This window comes from Phalangium opilio, unplaced genomic scaffold (assembly GCF_054372755.1).
Source record: "Phalangium opilio isolate 3A_F unplaced genomic scaffold, DU_Popi_V2 ptg000003l_1, whole genome shotgun sequence".
NCBI lineage: Eukaryota > Metazoa > Arthropoda > Arachnida > Opiliones > Phalangiidae > Phalangium > Phalangium opilio.
The window spans coordinates 10,054,692-10,073,091 of record NW_028324145.1 but is presented as its reverse complement, the minus strand read 5'-3'; the positions used below and the strand labels follow the sequence as shown (position 1 = coordinate 10,073,091).

General features: G+C 35.6%; 1 protein-coding gene across 4 annotated transcripts in view; it reads right to left on the bottom strand.

The window, feature by feature from the left end:
• LOC149717711 (glycine receptor subunit alpha-4-like) overlaps positions 1-18,400 on the bottom strand; it is a 44,736-nt gene that overhangs the window by 3,137 nt on the left and 23,199 nt on the right. For all 4 annotated transcript variants that reach the window (XM_089840587.1, XM_089840589.1, XM_089840586.1 and 1 more), the window contains 5 exons: positions 4,799-4,884; positions 3,885-3,952; positions 3,401-3,624; positions 1,016-1,098; positions 555-874 (listed from right to left, as the gene is read on the bottom strand). In XM_089840587.1, the coding sequence (XP_089696713.1) occupies positions 555-874; positions 1,016-1,098; positions 3,401-3,624; positions 3,885-3,952; positions 4,799-4,884 (781 nt within the window). The remainder of the gene's footprint in view (positions 1-554; positions 875-1,015; positions 1,099-3,400; positions 3,625-3,884; positions 3,953-4,798; positions 4,885-18,400) is intronic.

Sequence of the window (18,400 nt, the reverse complement as noted above, 5' to 3'; positions counted from 1 at the left end):
CAAAATCTACTTTCTTATTAAAAGAGAAACATCGATAATTAAAAGAATGGATTTCATTTCGATGCCAGAAGAGAAATAAAAAACCACCGGCTAAAAATTTGAAGTTAAAACAAATTTTATGGGAAACATTTCCTCAAATAATATATAACTAAATAAACAGCATTAACTTAATCATGCGAATAAAAACGTTTTGGATGATATCATAAGTTTAATAAAAGATATGTTCCATAAGTATAGACTACCTATCCTTCTTAATGCTTACTGAGAGATAGTTCGAGAACGACAAGCGAGAATTGAAGGCCTACACTCGGTTAATTTTGCATAGTCCATCTTTCTATTTAGTGTGTCCTAAGCCTTTGACAACACCTCATGCACCAGGCGTCGCTTTACGAGACAAGCTCTCAGTAACCAGTGACAAACTTATGGAACATATCTCGTAGCTAGGCTTCCCAACTACATTAAGCCTAACTACAAATTAATAGGCTTAGCTATCATCCATAAAAACGTTTCTCAATGATGACGACGTTAAGAAGGGAATAATTCGTTGGACTCACTTTCGACGAAATAGTCAGCAAGGTCGTGACCCCTAGAGTAATTCGTGCCGGTATAGACTCGACGTCCAGCCAAAAAGAGACCCAACTGATGACAACAATCAAGATGGTGGGTAGATACGACTGAACCAAATGAAATCCAAGAGAACGTCTCAAATAAAACTCGGCTTTGAGACAACCGTACTCCCCCATATGAAACTTCTCTCGACACAGAGCGGTGCTGACATTTTCAATCTCAAATTGGGGCAACTTCAAATTTTCGTAAAGGATAATAGGTTTACCGGCGGACCACTGAAGTACCAACTCCTCCACCGTCTTCGAGACTTGACAGTTTTGGAAGAAGAAAAAAAGTAATATAGGAGGAGACAGGAAGCAAAACCAAACAGATAAAGATCTTAAAATTTTTTGGGAAAACCAATCATGTACCCAATACGTTGATTGAGAGAGACAGTATTATTACTTACAAGAGGCCAATTCGATGGTACATATTTGAGTGTCCATGGGATAACGGTACAAGTCCATCATACAAGAGAACCGGAGCTTAAGTCTAAAAAAGCCAATCCCCCAATGGAGAAAAGAGGGAGAGACGAAAAAAGAAGAAAGCAAAACAATGTTCTGAAAACCTCGAAAAAATAAAAGAAGTTAAAGAAAAAGGGATGGAAAAATCCACCACACCATCACCACCAACAACACCATAAGTTTATAAGATATGTTCCAAAAGTATGACACTTTCTATACTTCGAAATATGCTAGAGACTTAAAGAGAGCTAGTTCGAGAACGACAAGGGAGAATTGAAGTCCTACACTCGGATGGCTAATTTTGCAGGACTTCAATCTTCCTATTTAGTCTGTACTAAGCCTTTGACATGCAGCGCCTCAGCACCAGGCGTCGCTTTACCTCGAATCTATGACCTCACTCACTTCATGACAGGCTCCAGTTTGTAGCCATTGACAAACTTATGGAACATATCCTACGGACTTATGCCAACACCAAATAATAAAAATTGCCGCCTCAGATAGTTTACTTTGAAGGAAGCAGAAAAAAAAAACGGAAGAAAGAGTGAGGAAACTCGATCCTTCCTATACCTCAGAAGAACAAAGATTGAGTGTTAAAAGAAAATAATACAAAAAGGAAAACCTGTACGTCGTGGAAAAAATAAATAATTGCATCACGTTTATTTTCCCAGACTTTGCAGCGTCATCCGCCCAAAAAAGGGAAAAGTGTACCAATGTACTTGGGTACAATTCATAGGCCTAACCAAAAAAAAGGGTTAAGAAGCAAGGGGGGGGGGCGGAGAGAAAAAGTCGAGGTCAGGAAGGTGTTAGTTGCAACGACAAAGAAATCGGACAGATATACGGAAGAAATGAAGAAAAGTGTACTAAGGGCCAAATATAACAAAGATTCCTCCAATAATAAGCGGATGTCACACACGTACCCTCGGACACTTGGGAAAACTTTCCAAAAGAAACTAGAACTTTGGTATAACAAGAAAATATCTTATGAGCTATGGTATCTTTTTACAGCGAATGTCACGTTGAACCATATCACGTGTTAAGGTGGATTCGCAAAGGCGCTGAAACCACTCAAAAAGCGTAAAGCTGAAGCTGAAGCTGAAAAAAACTGAGCGCTTTTTTTTCCAAAAAAAGTTTCATCTTCAAAAACCAGTTTAAGCTTCCCGCTGTACCTTTCGCAAAGCATTAGTTTTTATTAACAGCCGCTAGGGATTCATCACAAAAAATATAGAAATAAAATGACGTCGGTGAATCTGAACTTGTTGCTGTTATTATTATTAAAAAAGAAATTATTACTTTTGAAACGAAAAAGAAGAACAGAAAACTTTTTGCGGAAAAAGCGCCGTTGGTGGGTTTATCAACTGAGTAAATTTCTCTCTTTTCCAAAATATTACTCAATTGGATATGTTTTAACCTGAAATTATTGCTACTTTTCCAATTTATTCTATTTAGATTGTTTATTGTAACCTCATTCCACAATATTGTTATTTTATCTCATTTCTATCCTTTTTGCTATTTTCTTCTCTCAAATATTTTTCGCTTTTTGTTATCGTTTTCTTGTTTAATTAATTCTTTCACAAAAAACATTTTCAAGACAACAAGACACGATATTCACCGTTTTAAAATACCCGCGTAAATAATTTCAAAACCGTGACCCCAGCGCCCCCTTTTTTGATTGGCTCTTGGCATCACGTGGTACGGCGCTGAAGCTGAAAGATCAACCTCGGTTTGATCTTGGCTGAAACTTAAAATCAGCCTGCTTTCAGCGTTTGCTTTGCGCTTCAGCTTTAAAAAACCAGTTTTTGCCTCTTTGCGAAAGAGTCCGCTGAAACTGATTTTTCATTCAGCTTTCAGTTTCCACTTTCAGCTTCAGCTTTCAGCGCCTTTGCGAATCCACCTTTAGGAGATTCAATCTGGTTTAGGTCAAAAACATACAAGTATTGTATAACCTAGCCACGGTTCAACTCAATTTTTCGTAGTAAACTAACCAGTCCTGTATCACGTTTCCATCTATATTACACAACACCTAATGACAACAACTTTTGGGTGAACAATAAGGAAAGTTCTGGCTTTTGTTAAAAATACTAGTGACAAGTCCCATACGCGGCAGATGCCCTAGGTTCTGTTCCGGTTTACTTTCCAGTAAATAAATACCAACAAAATAGACTTTGTTTTATCCCTTGGGTAGGGTTATAATCGGATCTCTTTGTCTATTATCACGCAAGAACGATTTTGATCGCGTTAATAAGATTGTTACGTGGAAAAAAAGGATTACTGAAACACGCGCCACTGAGTCAGCAGCCAAAGAACAAACCATTAAAAAAACTCAGACCAACCTGAGCATGTAGAGGATCTTGCCTTCGGGTTTGACTCGAACTAATACGTTTGGAACGGTGACGTATTGAAAATCTGCATCTTTAGCGTTAGGAAAGAATACTTCCGGTTTCCAAATTTTCTGCACCAGTTTAGGGTCATTCAGATCCAGGGGCCGAGTGGAATTGTCTCGTCTAAGTCGCTGATCTAACCAACTTTGTCTCAAGTACAGATCGACGGCGTAGTCCTTGAACACGATGAAATAATAGACATAGTTAGGCCTAATTTCACTTAGGTTGCTTAAGCCTAACTTTCCCTGTCAAAACATCATTAAACGTAAGGTAAATCAGTATTATCTGAAGAATGAATTAAAAGGTTTAGGCCTAACAATACCCATCAGATATTACATAATGGATTGGCAGGATTAAATATATTCAATGAGATGCATCAAATGAACTAACCAAGGCTTAGAGAAGCGTCTAAACTTAAGTCTAACCCCATCCTTACCATAGTTGCGGGATTGATGGATCCAAAACTTCGAATGTAAATTTCGCACTCAACCGTCGTTGGTACTCCTAAAAATATAAGAGAAAACTTGGGAATTTAAGATTACATATCCAACGAATTTTACTATTCTTTCTCATGAGCCTTCATATGAAGTTACTAAGAGAAAGTATAGGTCCGAATAACCATTAGCTTATTGGAAAAATACCCTAATAACGCTAAGAGATAACGGGACGTGGTCGTTTAGGCAAATTAGCTACCCTGTGCTTACGCCAGTTTCAGGTTACCATAACGAAAACTAAAAACACGCCGTTTAAGTAAAGTAGGTAACGTTAATATCAGTTCCTTTTTGGGGCTTGAATAAAAAATACCCTCTCATACTTAATTCACCTAAAACAAAGGCTTCGAGATACACTAAAGCTATCTTGCGATACAAAAAAAAACTAAAAAGGCGGGGGTGATCTTAGTTAGCATCTTGGGATAGATTTAGTCGCCGCATCGAGCTCACTTACAAAATACCTTTACCATAAAAAGTGGATCAATTTGCTAGCAACCGCTATATCTATCAAATAACCTTTTCTCTAGTAAAAACAGAGGAACTGTGGTTTTCTTAGGTTATTAGGCAAGTCAATTTAAAGAGGCAATAAAAACCTGGTTGAATTTACAATGAGTTTTACCTCACGGTATAGGCCGCAGTTTAAAGATAGTGTACCTTTGCAGTATAGCCAAGGGAAAGTATAAAGTGGGGAATGGTTTAAGACAGCGCTTCTCAAACTTTTTAACCTTGCGGACCGGTTTTTTTTCAACTATGTATGACGGACCATACCAGCCGCATGTCCGCGGACCGGTGCCGGTCCACGGACCACAGTTTGAGAAGCGCTGGTTTAAGATAAGAGTTAACAGTTGTAATTGCATACCTAGATGCGATTGTGGCAGGGCCCGACGATCGTAAGTTTTGAGTAGCTGATCCAAAGCGTCCAGATCATCCATGGTCCCATTTCGGCTTTAAAAAGAAGAGAAGAGAAGCCATTAAAACCTTGCCTTAAATGACAAAACTTTCACTAACAAAACAATGAAATATTTGTAAATATCAAAAATAATTTTTCACTTTTGTTTTTATATTCAAAGAATTTTCTTTCCACGGAAATAAAAACATTTAAAATTATAATAATATAAACAATTTCGTAACTCGCTGTCAAAATAATTAATTTATATTACGGGGTATAAAATGTTTTTAAAGTACACGTCACAAATATTGGAACTTTAATATATAGTGTAAAGTGTTTTATATTAAATTTTTTTGTCATATCAATATATATATATTTATATTTTTTTTATAGTGAACATTATTAAAGTTCTTGATGGAGAAGATAATATCACCGCTTTAATATCAACATTTTCGCGGAATTTTAGCTGACCCTGAAGGAAATACTTTAGTGACATCATGCAGTGACATCAATTGATAACAAGCGTGGAAAAACAACGCTGGAAAATTTTGTAGAACTCCTTGGAGATAATTTTTAATATATATGTATATAAGAATTTCATCCCATAAGGGTTAAAAAAACAACAATAAAACTTAATATTTTATCAGCGTATTTATAAGAAAAATTCCTACGAATATAGACCCGTTATGATTTTGAGACGTTATGAGAAAACTGACTAAAGTCTGTATTTTCGCAATAGACGGCTTGCGGGGTTTGAGAAGGATAACAAGTAAGTAAATAAATAAAAAAATATCGTAGGATTCGGATGGAATTTCAATGACGGTTGAAGCTCTTATTAAGTTAGTATTGATAACAGCAAGAGCTAAAACTTAAACTATAAAACAATGTAAAAAAAGAACCCACAATTTTCGCTTGTTACAAGTTTTGAAAAGGTATAAATTGCCATTGGAAACTTGGGAATATCAACTGAAAACCACATCATTATCAAGTTGAACCCCAGAAAATCCAATACCTCGAAACTACCGTAACTTTTGATCTATTTCTTTAACAACTAACGACCTATTCGGTATGAAGTGAACGTATCTTTCTAAGCAGGAATACATATAGTAATGGGAATCATCGTGCACCCCTATATCTCTGGTGTTAATTTCCACCCGGCTTTTATGGGTATACCGGGCTTGAGAACTAACTATCCCTGTCACGCCCCATAATTCTGACGTATTTCTAACTGCCATTTCATTGTCTGATAGCAAAGGCGAGGTCAGACGAACGCGGAAGGTTCAACGCGAGGATACATTAGTCTAGCTCTTCGCAAAAAAAAAAGTTGCCTAGATACTTTGATAAAACGGATACACAATGATCCCTAGTAGCTGTATTCATTCCTAGTATACGTTACACGACTTAGAAATGGGTGTTTATAGCTCCATTTAAAAAGATATACGGCACCAGATCTGTTCAGTTCCGTTAGATTAAATTTCGACCTACTTTATTTTGATTGATTTTTTTATTTCAAGGACTTTCCAACAAAAGTTTCAGCATGGTTCCAGTCAATACTTTGGGGAGCGCGCGAAATAACAGATTGATCACGAAATTCGCGCCTTTTTCTTTGAACATATTGAAAATACCCTCCTTTTGAGAAAAAAAAAGAAAGGTGTATGACACGTTTTAGGCTTACACTCCTAACAGGAAGAAGAAAGAAGATCTGGCCAGTTTCTTCAATACACGTTCTGACGCGGGTCCCAGTGCGGCTGTGACACCGTGTGGCACGTTCCAAAACAGATGTTACCGCCTTGTTATGTGTCAAAGACAATACGCGTTCCATACTTTTCTTTTCTCTGTTTATATTATTAATACCTCTAGAGACTTAGTTTTGTTTTATATATCAAGTGTTATTCAATATGCTTCTGGTTACTATGTTTACTATAACCTCAAGAGAGTAGGTCAATTTTAGGGTTAAGATTGGGCCTTGCAGAAAGAGAACAGGTCAAATTAAAGTCAAGATTGGGCCTTGAAAAGAGAGAATAGTTAGATTAGAGTCAAGATTGGGCCTTCAAAAGAGAGTATGTTAAATTAAGGATAAGATTAGGCCTTGAAAAGAGCGTAGATCAAATTAGGGTAAACATTGGGCCTTGAAAAAAGAGAATAGGTCAAACTAGAGTCAAGATTGGGCCTTGAAAAGAGCGCTTGTAAAATTAGGGTTAAGATTGGACCTTTAAAAAAGAGAATAGGTCAAATTAGAGTTAAGATTGGGCCTTAAAAGTGTGAATGTCAAATTAGGGTTAAGATTGGGCCTGCAAAGGAAAATTTGTCAAATTAGGGTTAATATTAGGTTAGATTTAAGCTAAAAAAACCCAAAAATCTAAAGTCAGGTATTTAATTTGTTAAGAAAACAAGCCTAATAATTAATTATCTTTGGTTGAAACTAATTACCCTGGAAGGAAATTCTAATATAAAAGGCAAACGACTTAATTTAAGATTAATCATTAGCTGTTAAAAGCAACTCGAGAGTTTAAAATAAAATCCCAATCTTGTTCCTCCTTATAACTTAGAAGAAAAAAATAATGAAGCTACTTTGATACATCATTAATTTTGAGTAATTATTTTTAATTAGGAGCCCCGGGCTTTACAAATGATGAAAAACTAAACTTTTAGAAGAAAAGAAAGGTGAACCCCATCTTAGGACTAAGAAAAAACAAATTCAACACAATGCAAGAATAGAAACATAAGATGAGTTTAAGTCTCATTAAAGCAAAATAAATTCTTTTTTACTGTTTTGGGAAAGAAACTGAAATTAGAGACTATAAAAATAAATTTTTAAGGACAAAAGAATTTGCAAGAAAAGAGTAGGTATTTTCAGGGGTTTTTCTCTTTGTTTCTGTAAAGGATACTAAATTGGAATTTACTTAAGCCTTGTTCATCTAATTTAAATAATTACCATATAGAATTAAATTTCAAATGAAATTAAGGTGCAGACTATAGATGTAGAATGTTTGGTCTTAATGTCAGGTTGTTTAGAAATGCAAGAAGCTAAAACAAATATTTAAAAAGCCTGTCGTAACAAGTCGTGTTTCAATTGTTTTTGGTAAAAATAAACAAGTAAACACTATTAGCTCTTGTTTTCATTTGCAAACAAATTTAAACCTCTTTTTACTGACCTTCCAAAGACGTAACAGAACATGTTTCCTAGTAAATTATCCCGAAAGTTTCTAATTAAAATTACAATGAAATGATGTTTCACGATTGGACCAGGCAGAAACCGTTCCCAAAACGATGGAGACCTATTTAGGCCTAATATATAAGCCTCACATGACCCTTTTATAAAGTAAGCTTAGCACCTAACCCTAACCCTAACTTTCAACCGAAAAATGTTCGAAACAAAGAAAACTTTGTCTAGACTCCATCTAAAGTTTAAAAGAACTTCTAAAGTTTAAACTTATCCAATCGATATATAAATGGAAAGAATTGAAGATAATATTTTATAAAAGAAAACAAAAAACCGAAAAAATAAAATAAAAAATTAGAAAAGAAATCATTTTTAAAAATGAGAAGCGAGTGAGTCGAGTTTATCTCGCTCCAATGATTGCGTTTCGCTGAAAAATGGCGGGAAAATGGGGTGGGGGGGGGTGGAGTCAAAGGTCGTACAACGAGAGTTGCCACTTCAACGCTGGCACGAGCGCGTGTCTTCATAAAAGCGCGGGAAAAAATATTTCAAAGTAAAAATAAAACTTCTAACTCTCTCTCTTTCTCTGTCTTCTGACACGTTTCAAGTTTGGCTAAAGATAACGTCCACCCTTTGTGCCCAAAAACTCAGAGCTCTTTTGAGGAAAAGAAATAAAATCAATGCCTTTTAATATTAAAATTACTACCCAGGGTGCAACTCGCGAAGAAAGAATATAAGTACGCTTCGTTAAACGTACTAATTAGTGTCTAGTTTCCGAGTTTTAACCATGATAACATCAATAGTTAATGACATAGTAGATGTAAAGAGTGCTAGTAATGATTATTTAAATCTAAAAGAGTGTAAGTGTAAAACTTTTCAGCGCCTTAAAGAAGAAAATTCAGAGTGTTTTTAGTTAAATTAACCTGAACCATAACGCAATATTTTAAGTGTGAAATCTCCTTACTGTTCAAGAGCAGTTTACATCGACTACTTTTGCTGGGATTTATTTAGTTTACAAAACTTTGTTTGTTGATCTTGAACAAAATTATTATCGCATTTTATTTCATATTGAGAATGTAGTGCAACCAAAGGCATAATTCACGCTTAGTAAACCCCATACAAAAACCATCTCTCTACCCCTAAACCCCTGGTAAATTCTCACGTTACTATTGGTGTATACTAGAAGATAAAAAAGTATAAATGGTTAAGTTTTCTTTTTCCGGAGATGAAAGAATACTGAAGTTAATACGGAGATTCGTGTTATTTAATACATATCCGTGTAAGATTACCCGTATCTTCAACCAAAGGATTAGATTCAACTTCAAAATTTGGAAAAAAAAAATAAATATTTCGATTCTAGAGATATTTTTGTTGATAAGAAATGAAATAGCCGGTCTTTCTGCCGTTATATCTTTTCTCCAATTTTTTATATAACTTATAAAATACCGGCATCAAATACAGACGAAAAAGGTAAGACTGTACAGGCGTTGGTTTGCACCGTTATTAAAGAAGGGGAAATCCTCCCGGGTTTATATCCCTTAGTGCCAAGTGACTTTGTAAAATAATATAAAAGAAACTTCGACCATCATTTTTAATAGAAAAGATGATTGAGAGGTTTTTTTTTGAGAAACGGGTTTTTATACACCTGAAGAAATTACATTAAGCGTATCACAGGCCTACCTTTTACCGTGATAAAGAATTTTTTATACCAAAATCTTTGGAAATGGAAGGATGGAAAACGTATGGGTTTAAAAGCCTTTGATAATAGTGTCAAGTAACGTTGTATTGACCTCTAAACGAATTTTTGAAATCGGGAATACTTCTAAAAGAAACCATATATATACGAATTCAATTTCAATTTAATTAAGAAATACGAGAACTTCCTGACGCTTTTGGGAACCTTTAGAATTAATTAAAATGTATGTTTAATTTCAATTCAAAAAGTGACTTATAAGGTTTCCAAAGATTTAAAGCAACCTCAATTAAAATTACTCCAATTGCAAAACTTTTCTAAACATTAAAATCAGAGGTTTCTAGAATTTTTGTTCTTTTATTTTATTGAAATTAAATATTGGAAAAGATTAATTAGAATATTGGGTTGCACCATGATGTTCTAAACTTTTACTACTTAAGAAAATTTCGGTAACAAAATTCAAAAGAAAAAACCATATTCAATATCCTTGACTCTTTCGTGACATGCAGCTTCTTTGACAACTCTGCAGTTATAGCAAACGAAAATGCGAAGAATGCCAAGATGGCTAACTAATTAACAGAAAGCTATGTACTAGTTGATTGGGATTCTTATTACATCGGAAATAGCTTTCTATTCCATTGAAGTTTGGTAGACAGACTGACTATACAGGGTGTTTCTGATAAGTATACCATAAATTTATTGGTCTGACCTCAGGGTCAAATTGAGTTGAAAGTGGTGTTAAAGAACATGCATGGGGGGTCTACAACATTTAGTTACACAGATATGGGCCCCCAAAACACGGAGAACAGTCACACATGCGTCGAATAATCTCAATTCAATCGGAGAAAGCTATCTATATCAAAAGTGTACCATAAAATGATAAAGTTAATCACTGTGTCACTAATTAGTTTCTTAATTTAGGGGGCCAGTCAGTGTTTGGGAACCCATACCATATCTCAATAACTAAATGTTGATGACCCCATATTACTTAACACTTTGCACTCAGTTTGACCCTAATAACACATACCCTTTTAATATAGGGCAAAACATATCAGAAACACCCTGTATTTCGTGTACAGTTTTAAGCTTGATTGAGTGAGAAGAATTAAGATGGGATTCTCTTTCTGGGTTCTTGTTCTTGTCCTTCAAAAGCTTTCTACAGAATTTATCAATTAGGAAACTACTTTCTAGAAAAGGGTATAAAGGGCATTGCATTAATGTAGATAAATAACACCTTTACTTTTGGGAACCTTTTAGAGTATTGCCGCCATTTTATTGCCTTTTCCAAAACATACCAGAGAAATTGGTATTAAAACTCAAATTCATTTCGGAAAAGGTTTAAGGTAATACGAACTTTTGAAGTATACTTTGAATTTCAGTCACGTGTGATTTTGACGAGGTATATGCCTAGTTTCACGATGTTACTGTACTTAATTTCGAATTTCCTTGCTAGACGCTTTTAAAGTGTTTTGTAATATATAACTTATCAAGAAACTTCTTAAATTCGTTTTCATTTTAAAGTAATCTTACTAATTATTATTCTAATTCGAATTAAAAATAAAATTAGCTGCCCCAATTGTACGCAATAAATTTAATAAAATATTATGATGAATTAGTTTGAAAAATATTACGTTAATTTCAAATATTAAAACCCCTGTAAGCTAGCTTTTCGTTGAACATTGGTGTATTGCGGGTTAAACATTTCTACAGGCGCTCGTAGAAAAAGCATTAAGGGGTTTCACCCTATATGGTAGCTTTCCCTCTACTCAAATATTTCTTCGAATTTTTATTAAGGGCTCCCTTAAACCAAAAAATAAATAAATAAATAAATAAATAAATAAATAAATAAATAAATAAATAAATAAAAGACGCCCGGTTATATTTCCTAATTATTTTTAACCTACGTAAAAATATCCAGCCCCGAGTGTTATAATCTATTTTGACCGAACATAATTATATAGTAATTAATTTAGTATGAACAACAACAAAGAAATTAAATTTCTCGTGATTCAATTAACCTTTAGGATCTATGTTCTTAGTTTTTCTATTTCATATGGGTCTTTGATACAGTTACAAAAACCAAAAAGAAAAAAATGTTCAAAGGATCAACACAGTAAAGAGCTACAGTTCAATTTGAAATAAAAACTTTGTAGCGAATAGAGTAGAGATCTTTAAAAATCGGTCATGCAAGGTGTGTGTCACGTATACGCTTGTCTATTTTCGTCAGACGTAATATGGCCAAGGATCGACGAACACAACGAATAGAATTGAGGCCGCTTTTAACTGCCAAACAAAGAGCCCAATCTCTTTAAACTTTTCAAGTAAGTTTCCGTATTACGGAGCTTTGAGTTTAAGCTATGTTTATTGGAAAATTCTTCTTTTCTGACATTTACTTTTTATATATATACTCTTATTGGTTAAACGGGTTAAGAATTTATTAAATTATCACGTGAATTCTAAATGAAAAAATTGAATTACACGGTAGGGGTGGAGAGTTCCGTTTCACGGTAGGGGGTGGAGCTAATACTGGAAGGAGGGGTAAGGAGTCGAACTGAATTGAAGTGTTATTCATTCGGAACTACTTTTCCTCCGATATAATTTAACTATAGTTTTTTAATTAAATGGTTCTAAGGTTGAACTGTACGGAAGAAATAAATATTCATGGAGAATTACAACCGAATTGATGGTGCAAAAAAAAATAGAAAAAATTTGAACAAAGTTATTGTTTATATATATATATATATATATATATATATATATATATATATATATATATATTCCCATAAGGTCATAAGATATGTTCCATAAGTTTGTCACTGGTTACTATCTGGAGCTTGACATGAAGTGAATGACCTAGGTCATAGATTCGAGGTAAAGCGACGCCTGGTGAGGCGCTGCATGTCAAAGGCAGACTAAATAGGAAGATTGACCGCAAAACCGCGTGTAATCAATTCTCAATTGTCGTTCTTGAACTATAGCTCTTAGTAATTAAATCACAGGCATTTCGAAGTTTAGGAAGCGTCATACTTATGGAACATATCTTATTAACTTATGATATAACTCTATGGCTATAGATGAAGAAGTGCTGACGCAAAAGTTTTTACGTAAGGTTTTGACGTTTTTTTATCGTCGTCAAACTGTATTTATTTATTTTTCTTTATAACCGTCTTTGAAAACTAACTCTAGCGGAAAGGCACGACAACAAAAAGTACTCAAAAGTATTTAAAAGTAGTGCTAAAGCATGTTTTCTTAGATATGAACAGACGTATCTTTAAATTCTTGAACATTTTTATTTTTTTACCCGATTTATAAGGAATCCTAGAGTACGGTTAGGGTTAGATTAAATCAATTCCACTCAAATAATTAAGAGCAATGCGATCCACGTAAACTATAATGAAAATACAAGTTTCATATGACTTCAATGCTTTCAAAACCAATTAAATTTGGCCCGCTGAAATTTGAACCAAGGACGATTCCGAAATTGTAGACGAATCTAATATGATGCGAGAATATCTAGGGCAACAGTAACGCCATTGTAAGGTTACTAATAATACGGAGGCGTCCGTGGTAGTCGAATCTTTTTTTAAACACCGATAAAATGCATTAAAGTGTTAATCGTTTTCTGAAAATGATTAATTTATGCAAAAAATACGATATCTCTTGATTAATATACCAGCTGCAGACGTCATGAATTACGTGAAGACCGGTTTAGAATCATTGCCTTACACATTCTTAGTAACACAAATGATATTACTTTAATAGCAGTACCTTCTCAAAGTAAACGTCCCGAAAACAAGTATAGCTTACGGTATCCCGTACTTGGCGCAACCCTGACCTTAGAAACTCTCACAACTTATAGGGGCTATAATTCAATTTGGGATAGAATGTCGAATGGAGAGAAAGTTCTGCCAAACTAAATTAAAACTCGGTAATGGGAAAAGTTAGTACATAGCTTCGCAACCCTTACACAGTCATATCTGCTTGCCGCTCGCCGCCAGAGATAGCTTAATTATCTCGTGATCTTTAACCTTAACTAGGCCTATATCGAGAAGAAGAAAAAAATCCACGACCAAGTTTCGGATCGTATAAAGTTACTAAGGAAAATTATTAAAAGGGTGGTGGGTGGGTGCACCACCAAAACACCCCTCAAAGATAGGCAAAACTTTGTCGAGAAAGTTTTAACTGTAATAGTCCATTTTTAATATTATTCGGGCAAGAATCTTGTTTTAAAAAGGGTTTGAACACTGTTTTTGTCGAGGTCACAAAGACTCGTTCAGCCGCAGCTACCAAAAAAACACAGGTTAAGCAATCGGTTTCTCTTGCTAAACGCAACCAAAAACGTCACTTAAATGCGTTAGAAACAATTTTTTGTTTCATACAAATTGAAGTAATGGTCACGGATTCCGTAACCCAAATTTTAGGCCTAAATTTCAAGCAGACGAACTCTAAAATCAAGCCCGACTTATATGTAAACTTCAGGAATTAAACATGGATGCCAGTTTCCTAAAGTAAACGGTAAATTTGACCTTACACACGTGATATAATTTTAGAAATGACCAAGCCAATACATCAAAAGTTCAACAAATCAATTTGGTATAAATATCGAAAACCAATTGAAGTAATTTCGATTTCTCATTTCAACTTTGCCAAAAACTAAAGAAAACCCGGCCAGACTCGAGGGTCATCATTTCAGGGATAAAACCGTGCTATTTAAGCCATCAAATTCTCTAACCCATCAACATTAGGAGACGAAAGCACAATAAAAAAGCAGTCTAGCAAAGATCGCCGCTGGCTGACTCTTAAAAATTATTCCACCCTTCCCTTGTTTGATAGGGAACAAGAAAAAAACTAAAAAGAAACCCTTTTAAAAGCGAACTAATCGGTCGAATCAAAACCCAACTCCCCTCTGGGTGATGTCAGAGCAAGGCTTAAGCAGAGCTGCTTGCCTATCAAAGTTCCAACTAGCTATGATCCGAGTATGAGCCTCGGTTATTTTTCTTTCAAGAGCATTTCCTACAGCACAAACCAAGGATGAGAAGGTTAAGACTAGTGTGTAGTCCTGAAATGGTTCAACTTTCTCTTGGAATAGACCGTCCATTCCAACAATTCGAGAAAATAAACAAACACCAGGGGTTGTAGGAGGTCACCATCTTGGGTTAATTCCTTCGCGATAAAAAGCACCGTTAAAGGCCGCGTGAATTGACTAGCCTCCCTCCGCGTGTAAAGTGAACTGGGGCTCAGTCTGACGTTGCCTCTTGGTGCGAAGAAAAACCTAATCCCAAATCTGTATTTGCAGGTAATTAACAAAATAGTCTATACATCAATCATCTCATCTACTATGCGACGGATAAACGAAAGATATCGCTATCCCTAAAGAGGTAAAGGCGAAAGAAGAGATGCAGAGTGTTAATATTGCCGAAAGGGATGATGGTCTGGAGGGGGGATGAGAAGTAGGGTGCTTTCTTTCATCGACAATTTATCGGGCCAGTCTGCAGTGTGGGTCTTTCGCTTCATTACACCCAGGCCTTTGCCCCATTAAAAGTGCTCGGTAGATAAAAAGGAAAGAAACTGTACTTTTTGTCACCATAATGTACAGTACCAACTACGCAGCCAATCGCCATGAGTATAAGCAAAAGGGTAGGAGAATAATTACTTTGGTACACATGCTGAGGGAACGTTTCTTGGGTCTATAAGAAGAAGCGGCGACGACAAACTTTGTTTCCTATAATATTGGGGATAAGACTGAATACGTATAATGCCAATAGCTCTAAGCTCTTACCGATCAAAGAAGAAAAACTTCAAAGAAAATATAAAGGTGCAAGGGAAACGAGAGCTGAGCTTACTTCGTAACACTTTAATGGACAAATAAATGCTTGTGGGGGAGCGGGGACATGTCCTTCAGTGCTGCTTACTGGGATATGAAAACTGGGCATTTTGTCAATCCAGGACTCTAGTATATCAAGATCATGCTAAACTTTATAGGTCCCTGGGCAATGCAGTACGTTTCGTTACATATTCAAATAAGCATACGAATCATGGGTCCCACCTCAATAGGCCATATGTTTATAGGACTCCCCATAAACAAGTGCCCATCAGACCCAATGGATAAGACGGCCACAAATATCACTGTCTGATTTAGAACTGCTAAAAATACTTCTAAGCCGCGATTATCTTTATAAAGTTCAAGATATTATCTTCATTGATTGGGCAAAAATCCGCGATCCTATCCTTCATTGGTTATAGAATAGCAACAATGTTACACTATAATCTCTTCCAAATTTTAAGGATTAGTACGAGGAATCGAATCTCTGGCGATTTAAGGGATAAGCAATTATAGTGTACATAGAGAACGAAAACAGCAGTTAGTTTCGCCCCCCCCCCCATGGCAGAAATAAAGAATAAACTTCCAACTTTCATCCTGGGATTCCAGATTCCGGAAAGGAAATGGGAGAAAACACAGATGACTTGAGTGGGGGGGCTAAACCCAATAACTGCGTGGTATAACAAAGCTAATAAAGAAGTATCGAAGTACACTTCCTATCATAAGGGATTATATCCCCCCCCCCTTCTTGGAACGTAGTCCAATCAGAAAATACCAACCAAACTGGTACATGGGCCCAGACAATTTATACAATACCAAGACAATATATCGAGCACATACTGTTCTCACAATAACTCGCCCTTCCCTCTCTCCCTCTCTCCCTCTCTCTCTCTCTCGCTCTTTTATTCTGAAAAACTAAAAAGATTGGGACCCCAAAAGTCGTACGTACTTACGAAGGAAGGCCTCGTGCCATCGCATCGGAAACAATGATTGTAACGACGTTGCAGTTATCTCAGGGACCCATAGAAAAAAATTGCTAGGATTAAAGCAATTCCCATTGCTACCAAGGGAACTAATAAAAACTGTGGCTCCTTTCTAACATTCTAGCTAGGTCTCTTCATTTTTTTGTGATTTTTGGAAAGGGGGTTACTTTTTTCTATTATGACACGAAGTTTATTTCTAGAAGTATAATTGAGGCGCAATTTCGAGCTATGGCAACCTAACCTAACGTAACCGTTACGGAGTTTTGAGATGGCACAGCCAACCTCATTAGTGCCTGTTCTAAGCTATAGATCACTTGATCATGCCTTACTGACGCGTGATCCAGTGAGCAGACTATATATTTGAAGTTTTAGGATAGTCAATTACTTTAAAGCATGTACTTCTACTATTACACGGAATTGCTCCAGCGAGCTGTACACCCAAAATTAAAAATTTTACTTGTCAGTAAAGCCAAAGGTTAGTTGACTCTCATATTATCCAGTATACAAAGCCAAGGTTACCAGTAACCTCGAGTATAAGTTGCGGTTTATCCATTAACAATTTGGTGTCCCTAAACCCAAAAGAAATAATAATCTTTAGGTCCAAGAAAAGATATAAAAAAATATAAAACCTATCCTATGGGGACATCAAATAAAATTAGTGGTCATTTAATAGTTGGCTTTTCTCTCCCTCCCTCTTTTGGATGGTCCCAAAAATTTCTTTTAACTCTACTGTCTATCGCGTTAAGATGGCTTTAAATGAGGGGCTAAAAGGCCTTTACGATTTGCGTTGGTACTATAGCTCGATAAAGGAGGTCACGTTCCCAAGCCAACAAGGGAATTCGGCGGTTGGCTTTGTTTCAACGGGTTAGGTCAAAAGATTTTAAGAAAAACGGATATAAAAAGTATACAGTGTCTCAAAGGTGTCGTTATAAAGATTGTCCGAAGTATTTTTTTTTTCTTTTAAAAAATGATGGATCGAGTTTCAGTCTATTGCACATATATGGAAAGCTGGACTAGGAAGAAATGTACAAAGGAAAGGTTAGTATAGAATGTGACATGCAGACCAGGGAGGAGTTGAGAAGGAGTTCTTTTTATAGACTGACAACCGTGGGTCTTAGCTCCCACAGCGGGTTATAGGGGAATAACCACGTGGCTAGCGGTATCAGAGTTCTAGCAAACTCTAACTACGAACTGCCCTCTGGCGAGAATCTTGATAAGTTAAAAAAAAAGCGTCCGTTGGCTGTAGATCATTAAGAAGACTTTGTTTTTGAAAATAGTACATTTTGTGTTGGAGAGAGGGCGCTATATAGTAGCTCAATATATATAAACAGTAACCCACTTGTCAAGAAGGAACCAATTGAACCCCTTTTCTCAGACTGTGGGAGTTCAGGTAAAAGGTCTCCCTTTCTACTCCTCCCTGGCCGGACTAACATAAAGATATTTAAAATATTAAAACCACCAATATTTTATCAAACAAAAGAAATTACTCAAACTTCTATTTAACGACCCGAATGCCTCATCTTCAAAAGAAATACCAGCGACATTTTTTATTCTTAAATTAAAAATTAAATCCCAGGGGGGGGGGGGTAACCTTTTTTCACTAGCTCTAAAACTTGATGTTTAAATTAACTTTGAAAAAGAAAAAACATAAAATGAAAAAAAGAAAAATTAAACACGGGATAAAAAATAGAAAGAAGTTGACAAGAAAAAATTTAATTTCCGTTAAGAAAAAAAATTGAGAACCCACTTTCTTTTTTCATGCCAAGTGATTTTAAAATATACAGCGTGTTCCCAAAGGAATAGTGGCAGGATCAAAGTGTATAGTGGGTGATATTGAGTCCATTTTGCTCTAAATGCCACCGATAAGAAGTTACGAAACTTAAGATTGAATTGTTTAACGGATGATCCCTTAAAT